The 27,201-nt window shown below is 40.5% G+C and overlaps 5 protein-coding genes across 5 annotated transcripts; 4 read left to right on the top strand and 1 right to left on the bottom strand.

Annotated features, from left to right (window-relative positions):
* Positions 1-258: 258 nt before the first annotated feature.
* On the bottom strand, positions 259-5,305 carry LOC135678489 (plastidic ATP/ADP-transporter-like). Its single transcript, XM_065191370.1, has 5 exons — positions 4,256-5,305; positions 2,624-2,893; positions 2,398-2,541; positions 1,956-2,303; positions 259-881 (listed from the first exon to the last, which is right to left on the bottom strand). Exons 1-5 carry the CDS (start codon positions 5,078-5,080, stop codon positions 492-494), a joined length of 1,977 nt encoding a protein of 658 aa, XP_065047442.1. The 5' UTR covers positions 5,081-5,305; the 3' UTR covers positions 259-491.
* A 3,277-nt stretch (positions 5,306-8,582) lies between these two features.
* On the top strand, positions 8,583-9,798 carry LOC135678487 (caffeoylshikimate esterase-like). Its single transcript, XM_065191366.1, has one exon. It carries the CDS (start codon positions 8,650-8,652, stop codon positions 9,649-9,651), a length of 1,002 nt encoding a protein of 333 aa, XP_065047438.1. The 5' UTR covers positions 8,583-8,649; the 3' UTR covers positions 9,652-9,798.
* A 4,000-nt stretch (positions 9,799-13,798) lies between these two features.
* LOC135678484 (3-ketoacyl-CoA synthase 11-like) lies at positions 13,799-19,156 on the top strand. Its single transcript, XM_065191363.1, has 2 exons — positions 13,799-14,031; positions 14,622-19,156. The coding sequence occupies exon 2, from the start codon at positions 14,756-14,758 to the stop codon at positions 16,292-16,294; it is 1,539 nt and encodes a 512-aa protein (XP_065047435.1). The 5' UTR covers positions 13,799-14,031; positions 14,622-14,755; the 3' UTR covers positions 16,295-19,156.
* Positions 18,440-19,156, top strand: LOC135678486 (uncharacterized). The gene has a single exon (XM_065191365.1). The coding sequence runs from the start codon at positions 18,440-18,442 to the stop codon at positions 18,854-18,856; it is 417 nt and encodes a 138-aa protein (XP_065047437.1). The 3' UTR covers positions 18,857-19,156.
* A 6,215-nt stretch (positions 19,157-25,371) lies between these two features.
* LOC135678485 (BIIDXI-like protein At5g11420) lies at positions 25,372-27,201 on the top strand. Its single transcript, XM_065191364.1, has 3 exons — positions 25,372-25,529; positions 25,892-26,389; positions 26,467-27,201. Exons 1-3 carry the CDS (start codon positions 25,460-25,462, stop codon positions 27,000-27,002), a joined length of 1,104 nt encoding a protein of 367 aa, XP_065047436.1. The 5' UTR covers positions 25,372-25,459; the 3' UTR covers positions 27,003-27,201.

The following is a 27,201-nucleotide window of genomic DNA, read 5'->3' as shown; positions in this document are numbered from 1 at the left end:
TTTCAAAAACCACCATAAAACATCTTAATTTTGTTCCACCTTATTATCAGAAATACTATAAAAGGTCTTAATTTTTGTTCCACCTTACTCTCTACAAACTTACCAAATATGAGCTCGATAATGGACCCCGATTGGTTCCAAATCCTCAGGGTTGATGTGGTTTGAACAGCCTGGATATCGTCTGAGCACAAACTGACCTCCTTCCTTCACATAAACGGACATGAAACCAGTAAAAATTCAAGAATCAAAACACAATGATACAGCAATAGAAAGAAACATTGCATCTTGTCAAAAAAGAATACAATAAATCAAAATATTTCCTCTCCAATTCTTTTCCCCAACTACTACTCAAACAGCAGTACAACAACATATTTAGGTAGGACATTGTATTAAAACCGATAATCCTTCTTATTCCACTACGACGCAAGGCTGAATTACCAAATGCCTCGTAACATCACTAACATCGTTCTTTCTGAGACTACCTGAAACGATTATTGACGAATGGTGGATGTTTCAGACGAACCCTCTGATTCAGGAGATGATTCCTGCTTCAAAGGTGACCCATTCAATGAGTTCTCGCTCGCCGCAGATTCAGCAACAAACCCATCAGTGTCTGTCGTCATGTCGATTGGAAGCTCTTTCTCCTTCTCTTTCAGTATTTTCTCCTTCTCAAGCTCCTGTTTAGCCAAAGGAGAGAATTGGGAATCCAAGGATCTTGCAGCACCTAACCATGCAAGAACAATCACCAGCAAGATTCCTCCCAGGTACGGAGTCGAGTTTGCTAGAGACCCAAATGTCAAAATCATGAACTGCTGGATCAAGGCACCTCCTGATTTTCCCAAGGGGTTGCAGACAACATCAATAGCTGCCTTCCCTTTAACCTATAGTTTATAAAAAACAATCAGTAAATTAATTATATTAGTACATGCAATTCGCAAAGAGAAATCAAAGTACAACAAGTTATACAATAAGAGCTCTTATTTAGACAGATGCTGGAAAGTCAGACAACTTAAGAACAACTAAAACTAAAAAAGGCAAAGTCAAGTGAACTAACTTTAAAATGAGAGAATTTGGGGACTTTTTTTTTAACATTTACTACATCACTATATTAATCCCGATTATTTATCTTCTTGGAATATTAGCCTTATTTAATGGATTAGCTGCACACAAAAAAATTACCAAACAAGACTTATTTATCCTCTTGATTTCTTTCACTTCCTCGAAGAATTTACGCAACATACCTTTACGGCACCAACATGCTATAAAAACTTATTTTGACTGGATATTGAGCACAGGTTAACATCATTATTATACTAGAATAAATGGTTTGGGCAATCAAAACAACTATATGAAGTCCTTAATCTAAAACAGATATAAAAGTTAAACAGGAGATACCTGTTCTTGGGAATAATGGATGCTATTAAGAATATGAGATACCACTCTTTTGCCTCATAAGGAACATAAGGATTCATATGTGGAGCATTTAAGATTTAAGGAAATGAATACCAGACAGTAGATTAAAAAAAAAAACAGTAGTAAATAAAATGGAATCTGGGTAGAGTATGAAAGTGATGTACACTTGTCATGCATGTTCTAGAGCACTAAATTGCATGAACAGGCAGGTGCACGGAGAGTGTCATCAGCTTGAATTTTATTCAAGCTGATGGACGCTCATATCATGTGAAGTTCCCTATGACTTCACATGATATGAGCAAACAATACTATATCTAAGATCTACCTAGTGGAGCCACCACATCCATGAGAAGTTTATTCACAAATTTAAACTAACATGTGATGCTTATTCTTTCATGTAGAAGTATCTTGTGAAATCATGAGCCTTGAACCAACTTGTACCTACAATCGTCATATCAGAATGCTCGCATTCATTTTGAGTCTATACAGCATAGCATATGCAGATGCTTATACAGAGAGATTGTAGGAGGCATAACACTGACCTTCATCTCTTCGTCCAAAGGAATGTATGCCATTTCTTTGCAAGGATCAAACAAGCTGTACTTTGCACTCTTGCTGAAAATATTCTGTAATGCCCCCACATAAACAGCAGCAAGCAGAGGAGTCATACCAAAGCTTCCCAATAAAGGAGCCAACGGTTCACCAAACAATATTAGTGAGAAAAACCCGACTCCTGTGAGAAGCAAAACAGTGGGTGTAATCATGGCTGCCACCCCCCAACCAAATTTCCGGAGTATCAATCTGCCTAGCAACATCATTGTGAATGTTGCAATACCCGTTGCAGTTGAGAAATCGCCCATGAAAGATGAATATTCGTTTGGACTGGGAAACTGCCAAATAAATATACACAAATGTGAGTTTGACAAAATTAAGTGGTCCTAGCATTGAACAGCAATATGCAACTAGCATGTAAAATAAGGTTACCTGTGCCTTGAGCTTTGATTTCCATGTTACTTCTACCAAGTTTATGCTAATACCATAAGCAACCACCAAGGTGGCTAGATCCCTCACATATCTAGAGGACAGCAAAACTTTCAGGCTCTCATTCATACCTAGTTTTGGCTTCTCCTACACAATGAATAGTTTTTTAATAGTTTGTGTAAATAAAAGTAGTGAAGGATTTGTGACATGTATCATTCATGGAGCATACCTTCTTTTTTTTGCGATCTGATCTCGGAAGGGATGGGTCATTTAGAACAAATTTATTCACCCCCCCATAGATTGCACATATTACAAGGCCAAGGAGCACAACAATGCTCATCATTGCTTTCAGTGAAACTGCCCAACCATCAACCCCTGGTCCCAAAGTCTTACGGAGGTTAGAGAAGTATTTTACAGTGCGTCCTGAGAAGATGAGGGCAATATTAGCTCCGAGTCCAAACAATGGGTAGAATTCTTTGGCTTCCTCGACAGTAGTAATCTGCAAAAGGAAACCATAACTTCTTGAGATGAATCCATCATTTGCCTCATAAAATGAGTTCAGACATGCAACACACATTAATTTGGCATATGTCAACTAAACACATAGATTAACTGAACCAAAATGCCATCGTTAGGAACTTACTATACAGATGAACTAGGTCCAGCTATAATCTGTAGAAAGAAACATAAAGAGCAATCCTGCTACTTACAAATTCTTGTCATTTTCAGTAGCTCTTTCCTATGCAAGCAAGCAGTGAAGGCCATTTTGTTATCAGTTATACCACACAGTTAACTAAGCATCACTATACTCCCTCCATTTTAGTTCAATCCAACAAAAGCTTTGGTAGTACAAACTACAAAGGTGCTCTCCTCTTGTACACACATAACATCACAGCTCTAACAAACTTGAAAGACTTCTAGACCTAAGGCATTTATTGTTGCTTACGAACTTATCTTCAGTTTCTGGGATGCCCTGATTTTAATTTCAGCACCATAATTTCTAGTGGAAATGAAAACCATTTACTTGGGAAGTCTTTGTCAAAAAGGCACTCAATTGACATGTATCTTACACGAGGCAGTCAGAGTCGATATATATCAGTCAATATGGTCGAAGTAACAACAAATACAAAAGAACAAGACCTATAATCAGTAGCATGTCTCAACCCTATCTAAGACTTGATTCAGACTACTCTAATTCATTCCTGTCCATACAAAACTTGAGCTGAGAAACTCAACAGCAAAAAACAAAGAAGCACACTGAATTTGAATATCAAACAACAAAAGTTGCTTTCTTACCCAGAAAATGCACAGATTATTAACCAACACAGCTGTGAGAATAATTTACTCATCTTAATCAAAACAAACACTCATGAATAACTGGAACTCAAAACAAGTTGTTGAGTAGCAGCATCTTTGGCATGCATGATAAAAAAGGTACCATTAGAAACAAAAGCAAAAGAATAAAATACAAAATCGACAACCAAACAATTACAGCAGAACCTAACAGCCCTGAGAACTTTTTCAAAATCAAGTAGAAGAAACACGCATGTACCACAATGTACACAAAAGGAACTGTCAACACACAATTCTTGCATGCCACGGTAACTGAAAAAAGAAAAATATATCAAGAAAAATATATTGAAAGACTGAATATAGTGAAGACATGACAATATTTGATGATAAATAAATATCAGTTCAATTTGATTAACAATTAATTGTTGATCGAGCAGATTAATCAGCCTCTCCTGACAACAGAAGTGTGATGAGATCATAAGACTGGAAAATAGCATTCTCCATGGAGGAAATAAAAATGTAAGAAAAAGCAGTAAAAAACCATTCACAATCACAAAGCATATGTCACCTGATTGGCAAACCCCCAGAACAGGACCGAAATCACCACACTTCCCCACAGCTCCGCCATGACATAGAAGAGGCAGAAGCTCCAAATCCTCAAAATCGCGACAGGACCAAGGAAACTCGGGCCGAGCGCCGCCAAGAGCCGATCGGCGAGCGCGGTGGGATGGATGGCGTCGCGCAGCGGATACAACACGAACGCAAAGGCCCCGAAAAAGGCTATGAAAGGCAGAATCACGGTGTAGAAAAGAGCCTCCTTCGAAAGCACGTCCGAAAGTTTGGTGTACAACAGCATGAACCCTACCGCCATCGGCAGGTTCACCCACGTCTTCAAGAAGGGGATAATCTCGGCGCTGCTCCCTTTGGCGGTCACCACCAGCACATCCTTGGTGTCCCTGAGAATGGTATAATTGAAGAGAATACAGAAGAACATAATCCCCAGCGGAACTATCTTCTTCAGCGTCGCTATCTCGACGCCCAAGAACTTGGGCTTCTTCTCCCCCTCCGCCTCGACAAGGCCAGCTCCGTCGGCCGGAATCGCGGCGCCGGCTCTAAAAACCGGAGCTTTCCTCGGTTTCCCCCAAAGCCCGGGGTAAAGGAGCGACCCCTTGGGGTCCGGGGGGGCTGCCGGCGTGGGAATCCACGGGGTTCTCGCCCCGGAGCCGAAGGCATGGAGGACGGAGGCGGGGGCCTGGGAGCGGACGGCCGGCGAGGGGAATCGGGAGGCGGCGGAGGGGAAACGACTGCGAAGGGTGTGGAGCGGGTGGAAGGGGCGAGGTTGAGGCTTGGGGGGGAGGGAGAGGAGGCCCTTTGTGGAGATGACTCCCTCCATATCTCCCGGGCAAGGATTTTGCAAGGGACGAAGCAGGTGCAGCCGAGGGGAGAAGATATGGAAAGGAGGCGATCTATATAGAGGGCCGGGGAGATGGAGACTGGGACTTCCCGGTGATCGACACACGAAACCAGGAAAGCGTTTAGGAGTTGTACGCTTTTCCTCTCAAATTGGAGGCGCAAAACGTTTCCTTGCGAGGGGATGCATCTGCAGGACCCAATAATATCGCCACCTATATTTCCAATAGTCACATTCAATCGATCCGTTCAGTTTATGAGATTTGGAACAGCAACGTGTCAAGCAAGTGAGTTAAATTTGAAATGAATTTGGATATCTAAATAATTACAGAATTTTAAGATTAAATATGTATAAAATGTATGCGAAAAAGGGACATCGCTGTTTAAGTGTAGTGAAACTGTCAAATTAATGGTTTTGGTATGGATGGATGGATGGATGGAAGGATGGATGTATGCTCGTCTCTACTTCTTTTTCTACGACTCGGTTCATCTAAAACTTTCTAATCTTACGCGTTTCGTAGCTGGTCTGTCGTGGGACCCGGGCAGATGAAGTCACGTGAGACATCTTTTTGGTGGGTCCCGGCGGTGCGTGTATCACGACGACTCGCACACTTTGGTATCGCATTTGCACGAGCATGGATCACACCTTTTGCGCATCACGATTGATGATGTGGACGATGCACGGGCGGCGGATGTGCAGTTCTATGAGCATACACTGTTGCATGTGCATAATGATTAGATTCCTTTATGCGTCCCGTGACGAGATGCACATCTGACACACGAAGAATAGTCTATGATTGTAATATGTATGCAACCAAACAAAAATGCTGATTTTTGCAACACTGGCTGTGCAAGATAAATAATAATAATAATAATAGGTGCCGTCACGTCTCAGATTCATAAAAATAAATTATTATTTTATTATTTTATATAAATTTTTATCTTTCAATTTAAATTTATATCTTTATAATATTAAATATTTTTTAACTAAAAAAATTAGATCTTTGTAATAGAATGATAAATGAGAGCATATTACTCTAAAATAAATAAAAATAATAACACATTAACAATCATTGAACATCATAAAAAATAATCTTTAATGTTCATAAAACATATAAATGAAAACAAAGAATCATATTTCAATTCATTATGAAACAATAATAATTCTTATATAATAAATAAAATAATATATCAATTACATATAAATACATCTAGATAATATATATATATATAATAATCATATAATAAAATATATATCATACGTGACATTGTACTATTCCAATAATCATATAATAGAGATATATATTGTACGGGATGAATTCTTTTTAGCAACTGATGGATAAAACATATACACTCTCAACAATTGATATATTGATATCTCGTGTCAATTCAATTAGAGGCATTTTCTCCTGACAACGAATATAGAAATTGTATAACCATCATGTTTGAGACCCGTTAATCCTTTTATATATATATATATATATATATATATATATATATATATATATATATATATGTACATATATATATATGTATATATATATGTACATATATATATATATATGTATATGTGTATATATATATAAGTTACATGAGCTAGATTTTGACGAGAATGTTAAATCTTTAAGTATAGATTTTTACGAAAATGTCAAACGTTTGAATATGAGAGACTATAATACTCTTGATTAGTCCAGCAAAGAAAATAAGTGAGACTAAGATCGATGCCTATCTTTCCATCAATTTCATGTCAATTTTTGTTGGTGGTTTGAGTTCAACAAAATTAATAAGTTACTAAGTCCATCAAATCTGAATAGTAACAAATATTGTAACCCCCCTCCATGCATCATAACGGATATAATACTATGAGAGATTATTCACTCTCAATAAAACACGTGGTTACTTGTTAATAGAAGACGATAAAATGCAACAGTACAAAAATCGAAATGAAAATTATATCTTTAAAAATTTTATTATTAAAAGAATAATTTGCTAATCACTTCGTATCGTTGCAAAACAAAGGCATTGGTGATTATTTTCACCATTGATCAAAGTACCTATCAACTTCTTAGGAAGCAAATTTATTTATTTTTCCATATAGAACTAAATCAAAGTACCATTTTTTTATTTCACAAATAAATCAAATTTATTTGTGTTATTTACAGCCGATGGGGCGATGAATTTGTCAGCCTTATTGATAGAAATTTGAAGTTCTTATGTCTCATTTTCTTTTCATATTACTTATAAAATGGAGGGATTCTGACAAACCGGCATTTCTTTGGCTTGCATAGGGAAGTTTGCATTATATATATATATATATATAAAATAAACGACATCATATTATATCTTTTTGGTTATTATTGCTCATATACTATTATATAATAATATTTTTTAGATTTGTAATTAGTTTGATTGACATTAAGAGTTCATTTGGATCATTCATTGTGTTTTCAAGTATATTTTATGATTTTTTATTCTGATAACAAAAATACTATAATAAATTATTAATTTTATTTTATTAAAGTGATGTTATTTTTAAATTATTATAAATATTTATTTGAATAAGATATTAAATTATATATAGTGTATTTTGATTTTATTTAACTCGTTTATAATATTTTAAATAAACTTAATAATATTTTTATTATGAGGGTCAAAATACTATAACATGTCAAAAAATACTATAACAGATAAAAAAATATAATTAATTTTTAAGTGATAATTTAGGTATTTATTGAATTAAGGTATTATCTTAAAAAAATATAAAATAAGAATTTTCATGATGCTAAAATAAAAATAAAAATGTTGAATGGATCATGATGCGGTAAGCATCGAGAATGTTCTTCTGCCCTTTTGGCTCACCGCACGTCGACCGCCCCCACCCATGACCTAACCACGATGTTTGGTGGTGCGGTGTGGTCCCCACCCAACAACCCCGTTCGGTCGACGGAAATGGCCGACCGCTCGCCATTCGGGCACCGCATCGTTCGCAGGTACGACCCACCCTTCACCAGATGTCGCGGAATCCCCAACAATTGGATCTTGCGTTCTCCGTGCTCAGAGTTACTACCCACTTCCCGACCCACTTGTTCTCTCCCTCGCGAACGTGATCTGCTGAGACAACGGTGAGGTATGCATCACTTCGCCCGTGGGCTCCACTGGAACCATTGCGGGAGGAAGTTTTGGGGAATGAACTCAAGATATCTCTTCCGAGAAGGACCCTCACCTAAACCCCAGACTGGTTCCTGTACAGACCCAGACAAAACGTATCGTAGTGAGACCAATCTGGACACGACGCGTCACCGACGAAAGAAATTAACATGTCATCTAAGGGTAGATAAGTAATTGCGTCAGCCTATGATTACCTTGTGGCTTCCTGTGATTGGTCAAATTTTGGTGCGTGTGTTTGTCTATGGGGCCGGGATTTGGTGAAGCCCCTTTGTCTGTGAAGAAGGCAAACGGCCCATATCTTATATGTGAGAGAGAGAGAGAGCAAGCAATTCCACGAGCTTCTGAATCCAATCTACCCGACATCGCCGCCCGCCAGCGACGCCGATGGGCTCCGACGCGCCGCCTCCGTCACTCCCCCCGCCGACGAAGTACTTCTGGGGCGACGAGCCCGGGGAGGACGAGTACTACGCGTCGCAGGGCGTCCGCAACCGGCAATCCTACTTCCAGAGCCCCCACGGCCGTCTCTTTACCCAATCCTTCCACCCCATCGACCCCGCCACCGGGGCCGACCGCCCCGTCAAGGCTCTCGTCTTCATGAGCCACGGCTACGGCTCGGACACCGGCTGGCTCTTCCAGAAGATCGCCATCGCCTACGCCAACTGGGGCTACGCCGTTTACTGCGCCGACCTCCTTGGCCACGGCCGCTCCGACGGCATCCGCTGCTACCTCGGCGACATGGAGGCCGTCGCGGGCGCATCCTTGTCCTTCTTCGTCTCGGTGCGCCGGGAGTCGCCCGGCCTCCCGGCCTTCCTCTTCGGCGAGTCCATGGGCGGCGCCGCCACCCTCCTGATGTACCTCCGCTCCGACCCGGGCACCTGGACGGGACTCATCTTCTCCGCCCCACTCTTCGTCATCCCGGACGACATGAAGCCGTCCCGCCTCCACCTCTTCCTCTACGGCCTCCTCTTCGGGCTGGCCGACACCTGGGCGGCCATGCCGGACAACAAGATGGTGGGCAAGGCCATCAAGGACCCGGACCGACTCCGGGTCATCGCCTCCAACCCGCGGCGCTACACGGGGCGCCCCCGGGTGGGCACCATGAGGGAGCTCGCCCGCCTCTGCGACTACTTCAAGACCCAATTCCGCGGGGTCACGGCGCCCTTCCTGACGGTGCACGGCACCGAAGACGGGGTCACCTCGCCGGAGGGGTCGAAGACGTTCTACGAGATGGCATCGAGCGCGGACAAGAAGCTGATCATGTACGAGGGGATGTACCACTCGCTGATCCAGGGGGAGCCGGAGGAGAACAGCAGCCGGGTCCTGGCGGACATGAGGGCATGGATCGACGAGCGCGTCGAGCGGTACGCAGGCGCGGCGATGAATTGAGACGAAGGACTCCGGTGACCACCGCCGACAGGTGAACGCCAATAACGATAAGAGTACACAATTATTGTACCTGTGGTTGGGTTCGGTCTATTTGTTTTACGAATAGTTATTCTTCACTTGATATTAAGTTGATAATTGATGTGGTTAGTGCTTGCGGAATCGTTTGACCAAAACACTAAATCCACTCCAATGTGGTTGTCTTAGTCAAATCACCCTCCATAAAAATTCAACGGTGGATTCAATTCCATTATTTGGATTGTGAAATGTCATTTCTTAGATCCCACAGCTCTCTCATTTTCTCTATATATTTCCAAGCTTTTAACTCCTCTCTCTCTCTCTCTCTCTCTCTCTTTTCTTTAAGGATTATATTCTAATGAGTTAAATCGGTTGGTAAAATCTGGATTAAGATTTGTGGGGGTTGGAGGAAATGTTGCTTGAAAGAAAGGAATCTTTGGCACATGGTGCTTAGCTGGTTGTCATCCATCATAAGATACCTATATAATTTATATTTTTGAATTTACCACTGTCCAAATTGATATTATATATATATATATATATATATATATATATATATATATATATATATAAACTTGACTTATTTATCAAAATAAGATCTATCATTAAGAGGTGGGAGGTAAAAATTCTTAAGTATTTTAAATTTAGAATTATTTTTGAAAGGCTCTTATTCATAATGATAAAAGGTCAAAAATATTATCTAAATTGATGTATTATTATTTTTTGATTGACTAGACTTCGCATGTCGAAGTTTCGACATCGATGGTCGAACATATCGATTATATCAAGATTTATGTCAATTTTGATTAATAATATTTTAATTTGATTTGAGTAATTTGATGGTAATAAGATATTTTCATTCTAATTATCCTTGATTTACTAGCTAATAATTATAAGGTATTCGAATATGTTATTTTTCTATCCACACCGACGGCAAAGTAACATTCGTACACGATTTAAACGTGTAAAGTTAATTTCTATAAAAATCTTAGAGATCTACTTTTGTGGTGGCGCATAGTAGTCCAAAAGTAAACTTGGAGCTCACTTGGGTTTGGTGGCGAATCCTTATCATTATTTGGTCTCCAACAAATAAATCAATTATCCAAATGAATCCAACAAGCTTCGAGTGGTCTCCCATGATCGGGGCACTGATTTCTTGACCAGTGATAGGAGTTGAGCACGTATATATGAAGTGCCAATGTGAAGGAACAAAAAAAACCAATGTTTATTCTTCATTGAAGATTAGTTTTTCCATATTTAAACCTCAAATAATTTAATTAGTTTAAAATATTTGGCTTGAATTATTTTTTATTATAAAGAGCTATACAAAAAATATTTCAAAATTTGATAGAACTAACAACAGGTATTACAGAATATTTTTCTCAATTAACTTGTAATAAAATACTATCTTAGGTATGATAATTAATGTTAATTATTATTTACTAAAATTATTTTATCCTTGATAATTATTGACTTAGCTTTAAAAAGATCTAATTCTCGAATGAGTATCCGAGCTTATCTCTTAATCATATCAGACTTATTGAGTCAGAATTAAATTTAACTATTTTAAATATTATAATATTCACTATATTATAATTATTTTAAAATAAAATAAAAAATTAAAATTTAAATATTTATTTATAAATTAGAGAAGCATTATAAATTAGTTTTGATGATGTGCTATGGATTTCAAAGTCAAAGTTAATTTATTATTTAATTTTCATTACACATAGACAAAAGTGTTTTAAACCAAAAAAAAAAAAAGTGTACCTAATTTCTTACATTTTTGTTTTGAAATAAAGGCCTTTTTCTCTATAAAAAAAAAACATAGTGGAGGATAAAATTTTCATTTCTTTCAATCAGATTGATCGATCCGATCCATAACTACGCACATATTTGTGCATCGACTCTGATAACCTCCTCTAATTATGCATCTACTTATTATCAATGATATTATTTAATTAGGTGAATCAGTTGGTCACAAGTTTTATCTTCTTTGTAAAGTTATCTGCAAGTCTGGAAAGAAGTTGGTAGGAGGTAGGAAGTGGTCGCTAAGCACATCAACTTTATTTTAGGTGGAAACGAGGATAGAAGCGGATATGATATGACATATTTTAACATCATCTATGTGGTAACAGTTGGCGATTACTACACTGCCAACAAAAAAGCTCGAGATATGACGTTATACCTTAAACTCGAACGAGACGACCAATTGCCCTCGTATTGTTCAATGTTATACAAGTCGACGTCGTATACTACATAGTCGTTTTGGAAAACTTGGAACGACGCCATGTGGCGCGGGTCCATACAGGTCAGTTGGCACTCGACCTAAGGTACAAGCCAATCGTCAAACGAACCATGTACGACCAACCCTCGTTCATAGGTATAAAAGTTAATCTTCTAACCAACGTCAAGGGGAGAGACATCGAGCACTCAACTCTTCCCCAACTCCAATCGATACTAACTTAAGTTTCGAATGGGTCGAATCGAGAAATCTCCTTTCTAACTTCGGCCTATGTGTAGTAACTTGACGACGAAGAAATAAACAACTCTCTAAGAGAAGAAGACCACCCACGTGAGCCGAGGCTCGAACGTAACCTGACCCGACGTCTACTTTAAGTATCTAAGTGTTCAAATGGATGACCTTGCATATCCGGGATCGAACCAAGTCATGCTGACACCTCGACCACGAAACAAAGGTTCCCCAACATTATAGGATATGAATAATTCCAAATTTCATTAAAGAATATCTTAATTTATTTTATTCAATTTAATACTTTTATATAGTCAGAAAAAAGAAAGAAAGCAAAATCCCCTAAATTTCCTTCATTTTCAATGAAGAATATCTTAATTCAATATATTCAGTTTGATAGGGCTCAAGTCAATGTTGAGATGAGCACAACTTGTCTTACACATTTAATTACTCATATTCTTTAGTGGCTTCCATGACCTTGAGATTTTTTATTTTTATTTTTTTTCATGCCATCTATTGATTCGATACTGATCTTCATCTAAAAGTCAATCAAAATGGACACAAAATCATACCCAATCATCGTCCCATAAATAATTTTTAATATATTAATGAAAGGTATATAAAGTGTTTTTTAAGGACAAGTGTTTATATACTAATTATTTATTATCTTCTAGGAATCATGGAATGAGCTTTCGACCTCTTAATTTAAGGAAACCAAGTCAATATACTGAAAGCGTGATCTGTTACATGGTAGCGTGTAGGGATGTAGTGCAATATGAATCACACGTAGGTGATCAACTACGTGTTGAATTGCAAATGGAGTCCACTTGGGATAAGTCAATTGCATCCATCCTTAATCAACCAACTCCTTGAGCACATCATCTAGAAGCATCCAAGTGTCTTGTGATGCCAAAAGAAGCCATCACTTTGATCATCTTGTCCTTTTTCTTTTCTTCCTTCGCAAGAAAGATGTTGGAATAGCCGTCTTATTTCTCCTCCAACGACTTGGAACTACTCACATCACTCGTACTCTAAGAAGGATTACCACGTTGACTCCTCGTTCTCGCCTCCACTGATCCGAATGATTTGTTTTGGTCCCCATGACATTGATTTCAATTTAATTCATCTCTCATTCGGGGAATAGTTCGTTGACTGTTCCTAATTTGGAAGACGAAGACATTTACTCCTTTGATTTGAGAGTATTATGTATGTATTCCCCTTCTCATAAAAGATTGCGTCGAATGTTTATCCGATAAAATTTATTAGTGCGTCGAATTATTGGATCAATGAGAACATATTCTTTTTAGATGATTTAATGTGTCCCCATTACCGCGAAATCTCGGGCCCCACCGACGTTGTGAGGGGGGAGGAAGCCTGTATCCTGTCTCGGATTGGTCAACCCGTAACTACTTGACTTGCTCGGTCAAAATGAGGTGGAGCGGCGGCTCTGGAAAATCCAACATATCGTACCCCCGACGACGCGGTTTTGCTTACCAACCCGTGTTGTGACTGGACAAGGAAGTGGCCCCACAGGCACGTCCAATAATACAACGGTAAATGTTGAGGGGCGTTAATCTCTAGCGAGCGCAATGGCGATGCGCACACACGTGCCGCGTGGTTTCGGGTCGGCGATTTTTTGCGACGCCGAATGGAAGCCCACCACAACACGTTTACGCTGCGAAGCTTCCTCCGTCGACGCACACGCTGACGCCCATCGATGCCATCGAGAAGAACGGCAAAGCGTCTTTTATAGCCCCTTCTTCCTCCGCCTTCTCCGCCCCGCGTTCCATACCCTGTGGCCTTTCCTCCTTCCTTCTCCCCGGACCAGCGGTCGGAGCGGAGATCGGATCGGCCTCTTCTCGCCCCATTCGCCGGCGGAGACTGCACTAGAGGTCCGTTTTCCAATATCCATCTCCTTTCTCTGTTAAATCTCTTCGCGATAGAGACACTTTACGGTTGGGTTTTGTTTGATCTTGAGCTGCTACATTGGGAATCATGTACATCCTTTAGTGGATGCGATCAGATTTATCTTGTGGATTCTTTTTCCCGAGTCATGCTCCATTTGATTTTGCGGTCATAATCCGATTTTTCCGCGATTGTTTCCTGGTGGCATCATTTTTGTTGTTCGAATTCTTTTTTTTTTTTAAGAGATCATTGTCTTTGCAATGAGAGCAAAAGAAAACATTATTTGTACTCCTTTTCGATTTATGGTCAAAATCCGACTTTTCTCACAGGTTTTTCCTGATGCCATGAATTCTTTTTGTTCAACATCTCCCCTTTTTTTTCCCTTCTTTCATAGGTACTCTTTGGATGATTTTGTTTGCAGGAAGAGCAACACAAACATGATGTTTGGAATATTATGCCTTGGTGTTGTTTGTTGTTTTGCCTTCATTTATTTCGTGTTGGACTGCAAGAACAAGGAATCGTCCTGTTTCTTCTTCTTAGTGTGATAATAAGAAATGTTCTCTTGTGCTTTCTGCAGGTGTCCGCTTTCTGCTTTCTTTCGCCAATCTCTTGATCCTCTTCTTCCTATTGATCTCAGGCCGAAAAATCCAACCTTTCTCCCCCAAATTCATTTTTCCTTTGTAGCAGATTGCTCTCGTTTCGATCTCGAAAATGGCCGAGACTGAACAAAGAGCGAATGCCGCTCTGCTGCAATCATCATCCTCCCGGCTCCCTGATTTCAAGCAATCCGTCAAGCTCAAATATGTCAAGCTTGGTTATCACTACCTCATCACCCATGGGATGTATCTGTTCTTCTCGCCCCTCATTGCCGTCCTCTTGGCGCAGCTTTCCACCTTCTCCATCAAGGACCTCCATGACCTCTGGGACCATCTCCGTTTCAACCTCATCTCTGCGGTACTCTGCTCCACGCTTCTTGTCTTCCTCTCCACCGTCTACTTCCTCACGCGCCGCAGGCCAGTTTATCTGGTCAACTTCGCATGCTATAAGCCCGAGGATCCCCGGAAATGTACTAGACAAATCTTCATGGACCGGTCTACATTAACGGGGTCGTTCACGGAAGAGAACCTCGCATTCCAGCGTAAGATCCTTGAAAGGTCTGGTCTTGGTGAATCCACCTACCTCCCCGAGGCGGTCCTCAATGTTCCTCCGAATCCCTGCATGGCTGAGGCCAGGAAGGAAGCCAGAACTGTTATGTTTGGAGCCATCGATGAGCTTTTGACAAAGACTAATGTGAAACCCAAGGACATCGGTATCTTGATTGTGAATTGTAGCTTGTTCAACCCGACGCCTTCTCTCTCTGCCATGGTTGTTAACCATTACAAGCTTCGAGGAAACATTGTCAGCTATAATCTGGGTGGAATGGGGTGCAGTGCAGGTCTTCTCTCGATTGATCTTGCCAAGGATCTTCTTCAGGTCTATCCCAATTCCTATGCCTTGGTCGTCAGCATGGAGAACATCACCTTGAACTGGTACTTTGGCAACAACCGCTCCATGCTTGTCTCCAACTGCTTGTTCCGTATGGGTGGTGCTGCAATCCTTCTATCCAACAAGAGATCTGATCGCAGGCGCTCAAAGTACCAGCTCGTGCACACTGTTCGCACTCATAAAGGTGCTGATGATAAGTGCTTCAGCTGTGTCACCCAAGAAGAGGATGCGAACGGCAAGATCGGTGTCTCTCTTTCTAAAGATCTCATGGCAGTCGCCGGCGATGCCCTGAAGACCAACATTACTACGCTTGGCCCACTGGTGTTGCCCATGTCCGAACAACTCATCTTTTTGGCTACATTGGTAGCGAAGAAAGTCTTCAAAATGAAGATCAGGCCTTACATTCCCGACTTCAAGTTGGCCTTTGAGCATTTCTGCATTCATGCCGGAGGAAGGGCAGTGTTGGATGAAATAGAGAAGAACCTGCAACTCTCCGATTGGCATATGGAGCCGTCGAGGATGACACTCTATAGGTTTGGAAACACTTCGAGCAGCTCTCTCTGGTATGAATTGGCATATTCAGAAGGCAAAGGAAGGATTAAGAAGAAGGACAGAATTTGGCAAATAGCATTCGGGTCAGGGTTCAAGTGCAACAGTGCTGTCTGGAAGGCCCTGAAATCCATCAATCCTGCAAATGAGAAGAACCCATGGATGGATGAAATTAACAACTTCCCAGTTGCGGTTCCGAAGGTGTCAGCACTTTGAGCATATTTGCTGGTTAGAAAGTGATATCACATGCAGAATTAGAATCTGCACAGGTGAAACATTCGTCATGATTTGTTTTAATTGTTTTGGTGTTAGAAGGTGCATTTTTCATGCGGATAATGAATTTGATTGCTAGATTTAAAGATAAACCATGCACTCAACTGTAAGTAGACTAGGAGGGTCAAGTAGCACTATATTTCCTATTTTTGTTGTTAATGCAGACATTGGGCCTCGATTCTTGTCATAATCATTTTCTTTTGCAGTATCATTGCCTTATATATGAATCTTCTATTGATTAGTGTCATTTCATTGTATTATCCACTATTTTAATGAATGTCAAGATCTCTTGATGCATCCTCTATACCTTGTTAAAATGTCAGCCATCAATTATGTGGCACTGTTAGAAAATACTATGGGTTTCTGGAAATTATCTGGATAATCTCTGTCAACATAATCTACATTGTTTCTGTGAGATGCTTGCATAGCCCCTCTTCCCCTGATGGGAAGTGAAAGCAAACACCAATACCTCCAACCTTAGTGAGGTAATCCTGCCTAACGGGACAGTGTAGAGCCAAGGGGGATTACTCATCAAAGTTGTCGATTGCTTCGCGGTTGTTGCATTATATACTGAAATGACAGTCAAAATAAGCTACTGATGACAAAAGGCTTGAAGGTGATCATGCTCAGCAAAACCTGAATTTGTTGGATCTCGTAATCTCTGGCACAGCATATTCATATAGAGCATATGGCAAGGGCTGCAACACAGCCGAATCTCTTTGTTGAGCTGCTGACCAAGAGAAAGAAAAAAACATTACATGTTTGGTGATTTCCTTAACCTGGTTAAAGGTTAACTGACCTTCCTAAGGTTCAATTTACTCAAATAGTTTTGTAAGTTTAGTGTGAGGACACACCATACTTTCTGTAAAATACTGAATATCTTGGTGTGGTTGTATAAGTGCTCAATATCACTATTTTCTTGGCACTTTTAAGACTATCTATTATTAGGCTGTCTATGGCCTAAATTTTCTGTATGATCTTTTGAGTCTGTATTCTCAGGCAGGATGGGTTTTGAAATATAAGTATGCACAGTGAATCTTTTCTAATCAATTTTATTGTTTTGAGTTCAAATAGAAGTTTTCTAGAATTATGAATTGGATTTACCCCATTTATCCACCTCATAACTTCGTTAAAAGATTTTCTGAAATCTCCATATCTCAATTAGATTCTCTTAAAATCCAACTACAATTAACAGGATTCAAGATCCGTTAACCTTATCGGATCGGGTGTGGGTTCAAGATTTGCGCGTGTAAAATAGTCCGAATCCGGCCCGGTCTGATCTCGTTCCCGGTTCCAGAACCGAACCAAAATCCGAATCAAACGCAGGATCGCCGCCGGCCTTACGCCTCCGGCACGCTACCGAGGAAGGAAGATGCGTGTCCGGGCGAGAGCACATCACACCATCGGATAAAACAAATAGAAGCGCCCGCGCAAAACTTGCGTCGAACAGAAGGAAAACGCCCGGATACAAACACTCGATTCGCAATGGAGGAAGCGTCCTGTCGACAAGCACGGGCCACCAAAATATCGGCCGCTACCATCGCTTTCCGTGGAAGAAGAAAAGGGTTAAAGCGTTCCAACACGGAACCTGTTGCGGTGCCGTAGCTTCTCAAATTACCATGAACGGCCATGAAGCTTCTGATGTAAGCAAGCTGTGTTCTTTAATCGAGCCAAATGTCATTCACCGCTGCCGGAGCCCCGTGATTCGATGACATCGGTGATAGGGGACGCTCGGTGGGGTCACCGTGTCTCCGGTGAGAAAGTGGTGGGAAAACATGCTCACGTTGCCGATGCCCACCAGCGTGGGTATAAGTGTCTTTTCGATGACCCACCGGAATGGAGCGAAGAAAAAGGACTAATAAAGACAAAAGAAAAAGAGCAAAACCAGCGGACGGACAAAAAGAGAGGGGGAAAAAGGTTGAAATGGTCCGATCGACGCCACGTGTATTCCGCGGCATCCCCTTCCCCGCCCGCCCTTATCCACTCGTTTCCTTTGCTCCCTTAAAGCGCACGCACCCCTTTCGTTTGTCCTCTCCGTTCACGGAAACCCTCGAACAGAAGAAGAAGACGACGAGAGAGCCGAGAGAAATGGCTTCCGGTTTAGTCCTCACCTCGATCCGGCCGGCCGTGATCCGGGCGAGCGCGGCCGACGGCCGCGGGAGGCGGAAGGGCCCGGCGAAGTCCGTTGCCGGCGGTGGGGGGGGCAACAACTGGTGGGTCCCGCTTTTCGGCTGGTCGGCGGAGCCGGACTACATCGACGGCGCCGGAGCGGGAGCAGGGCCCGCGGAGGATTCCCCCAAGAAAGGGGCGACGGCGTCGGCGGGGGAAGAGGAGAGGAGGCGGCCGGCGGGGCGAAGGTTCGCGGCGTTCACGGAGGAGAAGGCAAGGGAGCTGCGGATGCGGAGCATGGAGACGGAGGCCTTCCACGACGTGATGTACCACTCCGCCATCGCCTCCCGCCTCGCCTCCGACCTCCCCCGACGTCCCCTCTCTGCCGACAACTGAGGCACCCGGTGTTCTCGATCGGATGCCCTCTCGACCGATCCCATCCGTCGACTCTGATCACGAAGACTCGTTCTATTTTTCTGCGTCCGGTCTTCACTACCTCTAATAATTTCCCTTTTTTTCTAGCGTTGTGTATATGGATTTAAGCCGCGCTGTCATGAAAGGAATTATAGTACTTCCTTTTGGGTTTATTTTACGTCGCCAAAATTTGATCTCCATGCTTTGAGAGTCATCTATCCGATTAAGATCTTACCATCAGATCTTTTATGCCCTTTAATGATTATTTCGTTGTTTTTCGTACGCTGTATTTTGTGTTGCTGTTTTATGTATCGTCATAAATTCTAATATCATACTCTTGATATATTATTCCACAATGAACTTTATAACCTTTATATCAGGGAAAGCCTTTGATGATGCATGCACTCACTGAAAAGAAGTCATGACTCATTTCAGGAAGTAATGACTAGGTTTACTAGGGTAAATTTTTATTGATAGTAAGTATATATAAATTTATATGCGCAAGAGAAATTATAAAATATAATATGTATTTAATTTTTTAATAAACAATAATACAAAATATTCATCTAAATTATTATGAAGCAATAGAGATTATAAAATATAATAATTATATATTTTTAAATTAAAAATATAATAATAATAATATATTTTTTAAATTAATTAATTAATAATATTTATTAAAATTATTTCATAATTATCATTATTGATATTGATAATACATAATAATATATTATCATAATTTTTATGGTGCTCTTACAAATCAAGCTTGAATCGAAGTAGAAGGAATTGTTTATAAAACAAAAAAAAATTGATAAAAATATCTACAAGTTAATAAGAAGTTGAGAGTCACCATTTTGAACATTGTCATGAATAAAGTAAAAATCGATAGCTATATGATTTATTTGAAAGTAAAATACAGGATTAGTATATAGATATATTACCGTGATATTATCATAATATATATTTATATATATTTATAGAAGTAACCGTTCGATATTCAACCTATATAGAAGCTCTTGCAACATAGTATTATTACTTATAACTTCTAAGAGATTGGATTGTGATTACAGAATATGATATAAGCACTAATAGAAGTCCTATCATATTTATTATCTACCCATTTGATATCAAAAAATGCATGAAGCAATCGAGGAGAGTCCCTTTGAAGAAATAAGCCAATCAATAGTACCCTTTTAAGTATTGGAGAAAGCATTAAACAATTGTCCAATGGTTGGAAGTAAACTTATTTGTAAAATACTATAGACTTCCAATAACTTGACAATACTCAGTGGTGTTATTGAGATTAGCACTATCATATAAGATAAGGGGAATACTTATAGAGATTGACGTAGCAATAGTATTTATCATAAATATAATTTTATTATAAAAGTAATAAACCATTTGTCATGTGGATGACTTGAACACCAAGAAAATAATTAAGAGATCCAAGATCTTTAATAAAAATAATAATTATTACTGATTTTATTACTAATAATAATTACATCATCCAAGTAAATTAGTAAAAACATAATTACGATTGAAAGTGAATAATGTATTTCTTTATAATCATATTTTCAAAGATATATTTATGATGTAACCTCCTTGATCATAATCTTTTTCAACATGTATGTAAGTTGCACAAGACTTTTTATGGTCTCAAACAAGCCCTTTGTGTCTAGTATCATTCAACCATGCTCCATGAAGGAAGGATGAGGTACAAAACAACAATAGCAAAATAGAGGATCAAAGAAAAAAAATATGTTGAAGCAACTATTGTTATGATACAATGAAAGAAATGATTAGCTTGAATGTTTATTGATAGTATGTATGAATTTATATACATAAATAAAGATTACAAAATATGATAATTATATATTTTTTTAAATCAATAATAAATATAAAATATTTATCTAAATTATTTTATAATATAAGAGCTCACATTAACATAATGATCTTCATCATTAATAGAATCATAATAATATGTTATCATAATTTTTTTTTATAATTTAAAATTATTATAATATTTTTATCAAAATATTAAGAGAATCATGATAATCTTATTATGATTTATTTTTCTTAATAATATTCTTTCTAATACTGGCTCTATATTATATGTTGTGCTAGATTTAGTATAAAGTGATAATAGAGGTATACATTCAAACAGTAAAATGAGATTGGATATAATACAAGATGTGCTACTCGTACAATCACCACCATAAAGACAAAGTAAAGTGACTTTGTACGCGACATTACTATCATCTTATCTGTCCTATTATACATATATACTGACTTACTCTTATCTATCCTATTATACTTTTATCTATCCTTATTCTTATCTATCATATTATACTTATATCTATCCTTATTCTTATCTATCTTATTATACTTATATCTATCCTTATTCTTATTTACTCAGTTCTCATGAAAGCATAAGAATATGTAATATGTTATATTAAAATATAAAAATAACTTTTATGTAAAGATTAAAATCAAATAATTAGATCTAGTTTAACGATGCATACCTTTTGATGTCATATGTTCAGAGATTTCTGCTTAATCTGTAAGGCATCGTCTTTAATCCAAGATCACTATTAATCTACAAAGATGAACTAGATCCTTTCTCCTCTCTTCTTATCCTTTCACATGACCAATTAGATGAATGATTTTAGTGAGAAAATTGAGAAGAAAACTATAATCCCTCAACTATTTCATTATGAGACGAAGAAAAACTGTAATTTCTCAACTATTTCGTTGCGAGACGGAGATGTGCGTCTGTGTGTGTCCTCAGTCCCTATAGGTTATCTCCCATCAAGGTTATCTTCTAAGGAATCGTAAGTTAAATGGACTTCTATTTTATTACCTAAAATATTTCAACGAAATTTAATTAATTATATTATATATCTTATCTATTTATAAAAGTTCGTAAAAATCTAACACTACCTAAATATACTACTTCGTATACACTATTTGAATGCCTGTCCATTCATTACTGTGTCACCGTGCTCAGGTAAAGGACAGTGTCGTCAGAAAGCGAGCGGGAAAGCTCTGAAACTGTGGCGTGCCGAAGACCTACAGTATGTCCTTTTCGTCTTCTTAATGATCACCTTGTGATAGTGATTAGAAATGACCCTTCCAACAGTGACAGATCCAAAGCTACTCCCTATCTATAGTGCTACAACACAAGTAGTCCAATGACCCATCTCTTGTATTTAATGACACTTTGGGTCAAGTGGAAACCATTTCCTAAATTCTATAATAAGGTATTTGCCATCATATATCTATTTCCCTATAAAATACTTATATTTAAGATATTTCTTAATTTATATTATCATTTTATTTTTTTCTCTCCTAATTTGAAAAATATATAAATTATATTTTTAATTATTTTTTATCCACTTGTTATAGTATTTCTAGCCTAGTGTTTTGGTCACCACAATAAATTACAATAAAAATACTATATAGTATACTAATTGAGTCTAATAAATTCAAAACATATTAAAAATTATTTAATATACCAAACTATATTGTGATTTAAATAAGTATACGTAATAGTTTAGCAACGACATCACAAAAATAAAAATAAAAAATTGACCGATAAAACTTACTTGAAAACATTATAAATGATCCAAATGGACCTTTAACGTCAACCAAACCAATTGCAAACCTAAAAATATGACATCATAATAATCTACGGTCAATGACAATCAAAGATACACAATATGATATCACTTATAATATTTATTTTTCAGTATCTTAATAAAAAATTTTATAAATGAGCCAAATAAAAGTATTACAATAGTCTAAAACTGTTACAAACGGATAAAAAAATTTGGTGAAAATTTTTGAAGGGCATTTTGGATTTTTTTTTTAAATTAAGAGTATTGTTTGAATAAAAATGGTAAAAGAGGGCATACCGATTGAGAAATACTCAAAATGATGGTAAAGGTTGATTATCTAAATCAAAGAGATAAAAGAAAATTAAAATTTTTATTTGCTTCTGTAGATTTAGATTGAAAAAAGAAGAATTGCATCTTCTCCTTTTTGCTTCGACGTTCCTTTTATAATGTTGGGCATTGATCGCATAGAACTATAAGTTTCTCCTTCATTTTAAGTTTCTGCTTCTTCTTCTTCTTCAAGTTTCTTCTCTTACAAGGCTGTCGAGCTCGCGGGGAGCTAAACACCGAAGCCATGAAGTCTGACCTGTCACAACAGTGTCAGTTCTTGGCTTCAAGCAAGCGGTTTCCAAAATAATTGGATGATGAGACGAAGAATTCGAGACCAGTTTCATCGATCGATACCGATGCCCATTCATGTCTTGTATGTTACTCCAATCATGCACTTCTCTATAATGTATGTATCTCACATGATCTTTATTCTCAACACTGATGTTTGCGTGATGATTCTGCAGCACGCTCATCCGAGAACCATGTGGGATTTCTCTTTCCTTTCCCCTTAAAATCTTTTGGCGTACGTGCCTGTGTCAGTATAACGAGTTGTATTATGTTTGTATTTGTTGTCGGGTTGGTGATGCATCATCCATGCCAACACCGAGAACATGTGCCACCCACTGCTGCATGTCTCTTCTCCGAGTACCGATGGGGCTGTGTGCTGACCCATCATGTGCGACTGAGCATTTCCCTGAATCTATCAAGTAAGCCAAACCATTCCATGGGGGAGAGGAAATGGTTTACAAGCCAACCTCTGAGCCCTGGTTGCAGGTTCATGTATATGTTAGGCACCCCCTCCATGTGATCTCACATGAGGGGTTTGCTTTCGAGAAAGGAACTGGTTAGCTCATGTTTGCCTCAAGATCTTATCTGAGGCATCTGTTCTTTGTAACTGGTTGCGGCAGTATCCACCGGTTCATTGCACCAGCAATATAGAAGGAGAAGAAGAAGATGACAAGTAACAGGAAAAACCAAGCGGTCAACCCAGCTCGGTGAGAGGTGTAAGGAGAGGATAAACAAAGCAACGATGGTCCCAAAGCTTAGGGTTCTGCGTGGCCTTGCAGAAGGGCACATGGGGAGCCACGTTCCCCTTAATCAGAGGGAGAGAGAGATGGGGGAAGACATGGGTGGGTTTACGTACCTTCGGCTGAGCCTTGGAAGAGGAGAAGTTAGCCAGCAGGAAGATAAGACCTCGTCAGAGGAGGTCCCTCTTTTCTTCTCCCTCGTGACTGTCATCCATCGTGTTCCCCGGAAACTTTGCCTTGTTTCCCTTCTGAGTTGAGTTTAGCTGCTAAGCCTGATCGCCTCGCTTCCATTAGAGCACGAGCGATGCTTCCATCATGATGATTCTGATGGTGAAGCTCAGTGTTTGGTGCGGAATGAAAGCGTCATTAATTGGTGCCGCGAGAGCCATGAATGTGAGCCAGTAGGAAGTGAAAGCTGAGATGAAAAGGATGGAGGACCATTTTCTATGTTCTTGAAACGGTTATCATTTACCCAAAATACTTTCATTCGAGAGTAATCTAAAAGGTGAAATCTATCATTGAATGAACCTGCAGCACTCCATTGACCACTGCCACCACAAACACCACATCACAGTCGACAAGATCTAAGGTTTGCTGGCTGAAGTGACACATCTTTGGCCGAATCCATGAGCCTAAAAGTCTCAGTTTGCCCAAGAACTTCCTGCTGATCTAAGTTGCACCTCATCCTGCCAAACTACACTGCTAATAATTTTAGGCAAAGGATACTGAAACAGCAGCAATCAAGGCATGGAATTTCTCTTCTTTTTCTCTTTTTAGTTCCATATAAATGGAGTCAGCACATGAAACCTCAGGGAAGAGCACATGAATCCCCAGTTAACTTTGGGCCATGAATGGGGAGGGGAGACCTCTGCTGTCCTTGTATCATATAAAATCACGAGAATAAGCTGAGCCATTAATGCGAGCTGCCGAAGATTTCCTCAGTCCCAAAATGCTGCTTTTATACACCACCATTAGAATACCAAGATGTGTCAATGCCAATGTTTGCTTGATTGATACCAGGGGAGGTCTTTTCTAGGTCCACCTTATCCTGTATTATTTAGTGCCGAGCCATGTGATTACTACAGTGTTCTTTCTACACATCCACCGGCAACATCTTGTAAGAATTAACAGGATCGAAATACTAGAATGTCAGTAACACACAGCTCTGTTTCGAGTATATACAACAAAGCTTTCCCGGAGTAAGAGGGTGAAGACCTTTTCTGGAGAAAATAGAGGCTATGAAATGATTAGCATACACAAAAAACCACCTCAAAATATGTTCTTTTGTTGTTGTTGTTGTTGTTGTTGTTGTAACATTATATGTTGAGCTGAAGTGAAGAAGAAAGACACTCTACTTTTGTGATGGCAACTCATTAACAAATATTGGGTTGTGTTGGTAAGCACCTTTACTCTGTATGTGGGCATAAAGGGATCAGTAATTAAAGATTCTATGATCTTTATAATGGCATTTGGTATATTATAGACAAATCCAAGTCTCTTGTGTTGGATGGACAGCCATTTAAGTCGACCCATGCCTCCGTAGATTTGCTTCGTTCAGTGATCTGTTTCCTTCCTCCTCCCCTCGCACTCTCTGCTTCGTCGGGCTACCAAAAATGCTGCGTTTGCTTCCTTCATTCTTGCTTCTCTGTGTTGCTTGTCAACTGGCGGCTGCCTTCACGGATGGTGAGATGCCCAAACTCTTTATTTGCCCCATTCTAGCTTGTTTCTCAGATAGAAGATTTCTCTGGAGGTGGAAGAGATCTCCACAGATTTGTATCCGCATTGTTAGAATGTAAATGACGAGACTTCCTCTGTTAATTCCTTCCAAAGTTTGGCAGTGGTTAGAGTTCAGGATGGAATCAAAGCAGCAGGTCATGTATTTTTAGTCTTCAGATCATGCAATTTGGTAGAACACTATGCTAAATCCAGATCCTCAAGTCCTCGACAATCTAACAACAGAACACCGTGCTGCACTTGGTTAGAATGCTTGAAGCAGCATGTGCTGCCACCGATTGACTTCTTGGTGTGATGTATACCTTGTGCAGGCTTGCTGCCGAATGGGAACTTTGAGCAGGGGCCGAAGCCGTGGCAGCTCAAGGGCACGAAGGTGGCGGGCCGCGACGCCATCCCCCGGTGGCAGATCACGGGCTTCGTGGAGTACATCCAATGGGGGCAGAAGCAAGGGGACATGCTGCTGGTGGTGCCCGAGGGCTCCTACGCCGTCCGCCTTGGCAACGACGCCTCCATCAAGCAGAGTGTGAAGGTCACCAAAGGCGTGCGCTACTCGCTGACGTTCAGCGCCGCGCGGACGTGCGCGCAGGAGGAGCGGCTCAACGTCTCGGCGTCGCCCGAGTCGGGCGTGCTCCCCATGCAGACCATGTACAGCAGCAACGGGTGGGATTCCTACGCCTGGGCGTGGCTGGCCAAGTCCGACGAGGTGGAGGTGGTGATCCACAACACCGGCGTCTCCGAGGACCCCGCCTGCGGCCCTCTCATCGACTCCGTCGCCATCAAGCAGCTCTTCCCTCCCCGGAGGACCAACAGTAAGCTCGTCACCTACCAACATGCACGCTCGCTCCTCCTGTTCGATCTAATCTCACGCTTGATCCATGAACGACAGCGAACCTTTTGAAGAACGGAGACTTCGAGGAAGGGCCATACATCCTCCCCAACACCACCTGGGGCGTCCTCATCCCTCCCCAGATCGAGGACGACCACTCCCCCCTCCCCGGGTGGATGGTGGAGTCCCTCAAGGCCGTCAAGTACCTGGACGCCGAGCACTTCTCCGTTCCGCGCGGCCGCCGCGCCGTGGAGCTCCTCGCGGGCAAGGAGTCCGCCATCGCGCAGGTCGTCCGCACCGTCCCCGGCCGCCGGTACGCCCTCTCCTTCGCGGTGGGCGACGCTAGCAACGCCTGCGAGGGGTCGCTGCTCGTCGAGGCCTTCGCGGGCGAGCACACCATCAAGGTGCCCTACGAGTCGAAGGGGCGGGGCGGGTCCAAGCGCGCGGTGCTCCAGTTCACGGCCACCACCGCGCGCACGCGCGTCGTCTTCTGGAGCTCCTACTACAACACCCGGAGCGACGACCTCAGCTCGCTCTGCGGTCCCGTGCTCGACGACGTCGCGCTGGTTAGCGTCCGCTACCCGAAGCACGCGTGAGCATAGGCGGCCGTCGCTTGGCTCTATATGCAACTCCTCGTTGGCGCTTGAGTCGCGGCCACCACGGCTTTGCGGGTCTCTCATTCGGTGGCGGAGTCGCCATGAGCGCAATATCACAATTATTTTGTGTGCTATGCTAAATTATTTGAGATGAATCACATATAATATTACGCAATGAGATTTTTTATGTTCCCTCGTA

The sequence above is a fragment of the Musa acuminata genome, chromosome BXJ1-7, assembly GCF_036884655.1.
Source record: "Musa acuminata AAA Group cultivar baxijiao chromosome BXJ1-7, Cavendish_Baxijiao_AAA, whole genome shotgun sequence".
Lineage (NCBI taxonomy): Eukaryota > Viridiplantae > Streptophyta > Magnoliopsida > Zingiberales > Musaceae > Musa > Musa acuminata.
Note: the sequence above shows the minus strand (reverse complement) of the source record. Positions and strands in the feature narration are given on the sequence as shown.

Coding starts and splice junctions, on each gene's coding strand:
- LOC135678484 (XM_065191363.1), top strand. CDS start 14,756: ATGGCCGAGACTGAACAAAGAGCGAATGCCGCTCTGCTGCAATCATCA.
- LOC135678487 (XM_065191366.1), top strand. CDS start 8,650: ATGGGCTCCGACGCGCCGCCTCCGTCACTCCCCCCGCCGACGAAGTAC.
- LOC135678489 (XM_065191370.1), bottom strand. CDS start 5,080: ATGGAGGGAGTCATCTCCACAAAGGGCCTCCTCTCCCTCCCCCCCAAG. Junction 2,542..2,623: donor CAGATCGCAAAAAAAAGAAG/GTATGCTCCATG, acceptor TTCATTGTGTAG/GAGAAGCCAAAACTAGGTAT. Junction 882..1,955: donor CTTTGGACGAAGAGATGAAG/GTCAGTGTTATG, acceptor TATAAACTATAG/GTTAAAGGGAAGGCAGCTAT.
- LOC135678486 (XM_065191365.1), top strand. CDS start 18,440: ATGGCTTCCGGTTTAGTCCTCACCTCGATCCGGCCGGCCGTGATCCGG.
- LOC135678485 (XM_065191364.1), top strand. CDS start 25,460: ATGCTGCGTTTGCTTCCTTCATTCTTGCTTCTCTGTGTTGCTTGTCAA. Junction 25,530..25,891: donor GGCGGCTGCCTTCACGGATG/GTGAGATGCCCA, acceptor TACCTTGTGCAG/GCTTGCTGCCGAATGGGAAC. Junction 26,390..26,466: donor CCCTCCCCGGAGGACCAACA/GTAAGCTCGTCA, acceptor CATGAACGACAG/CGAACCTTTTGAAGAACGGA.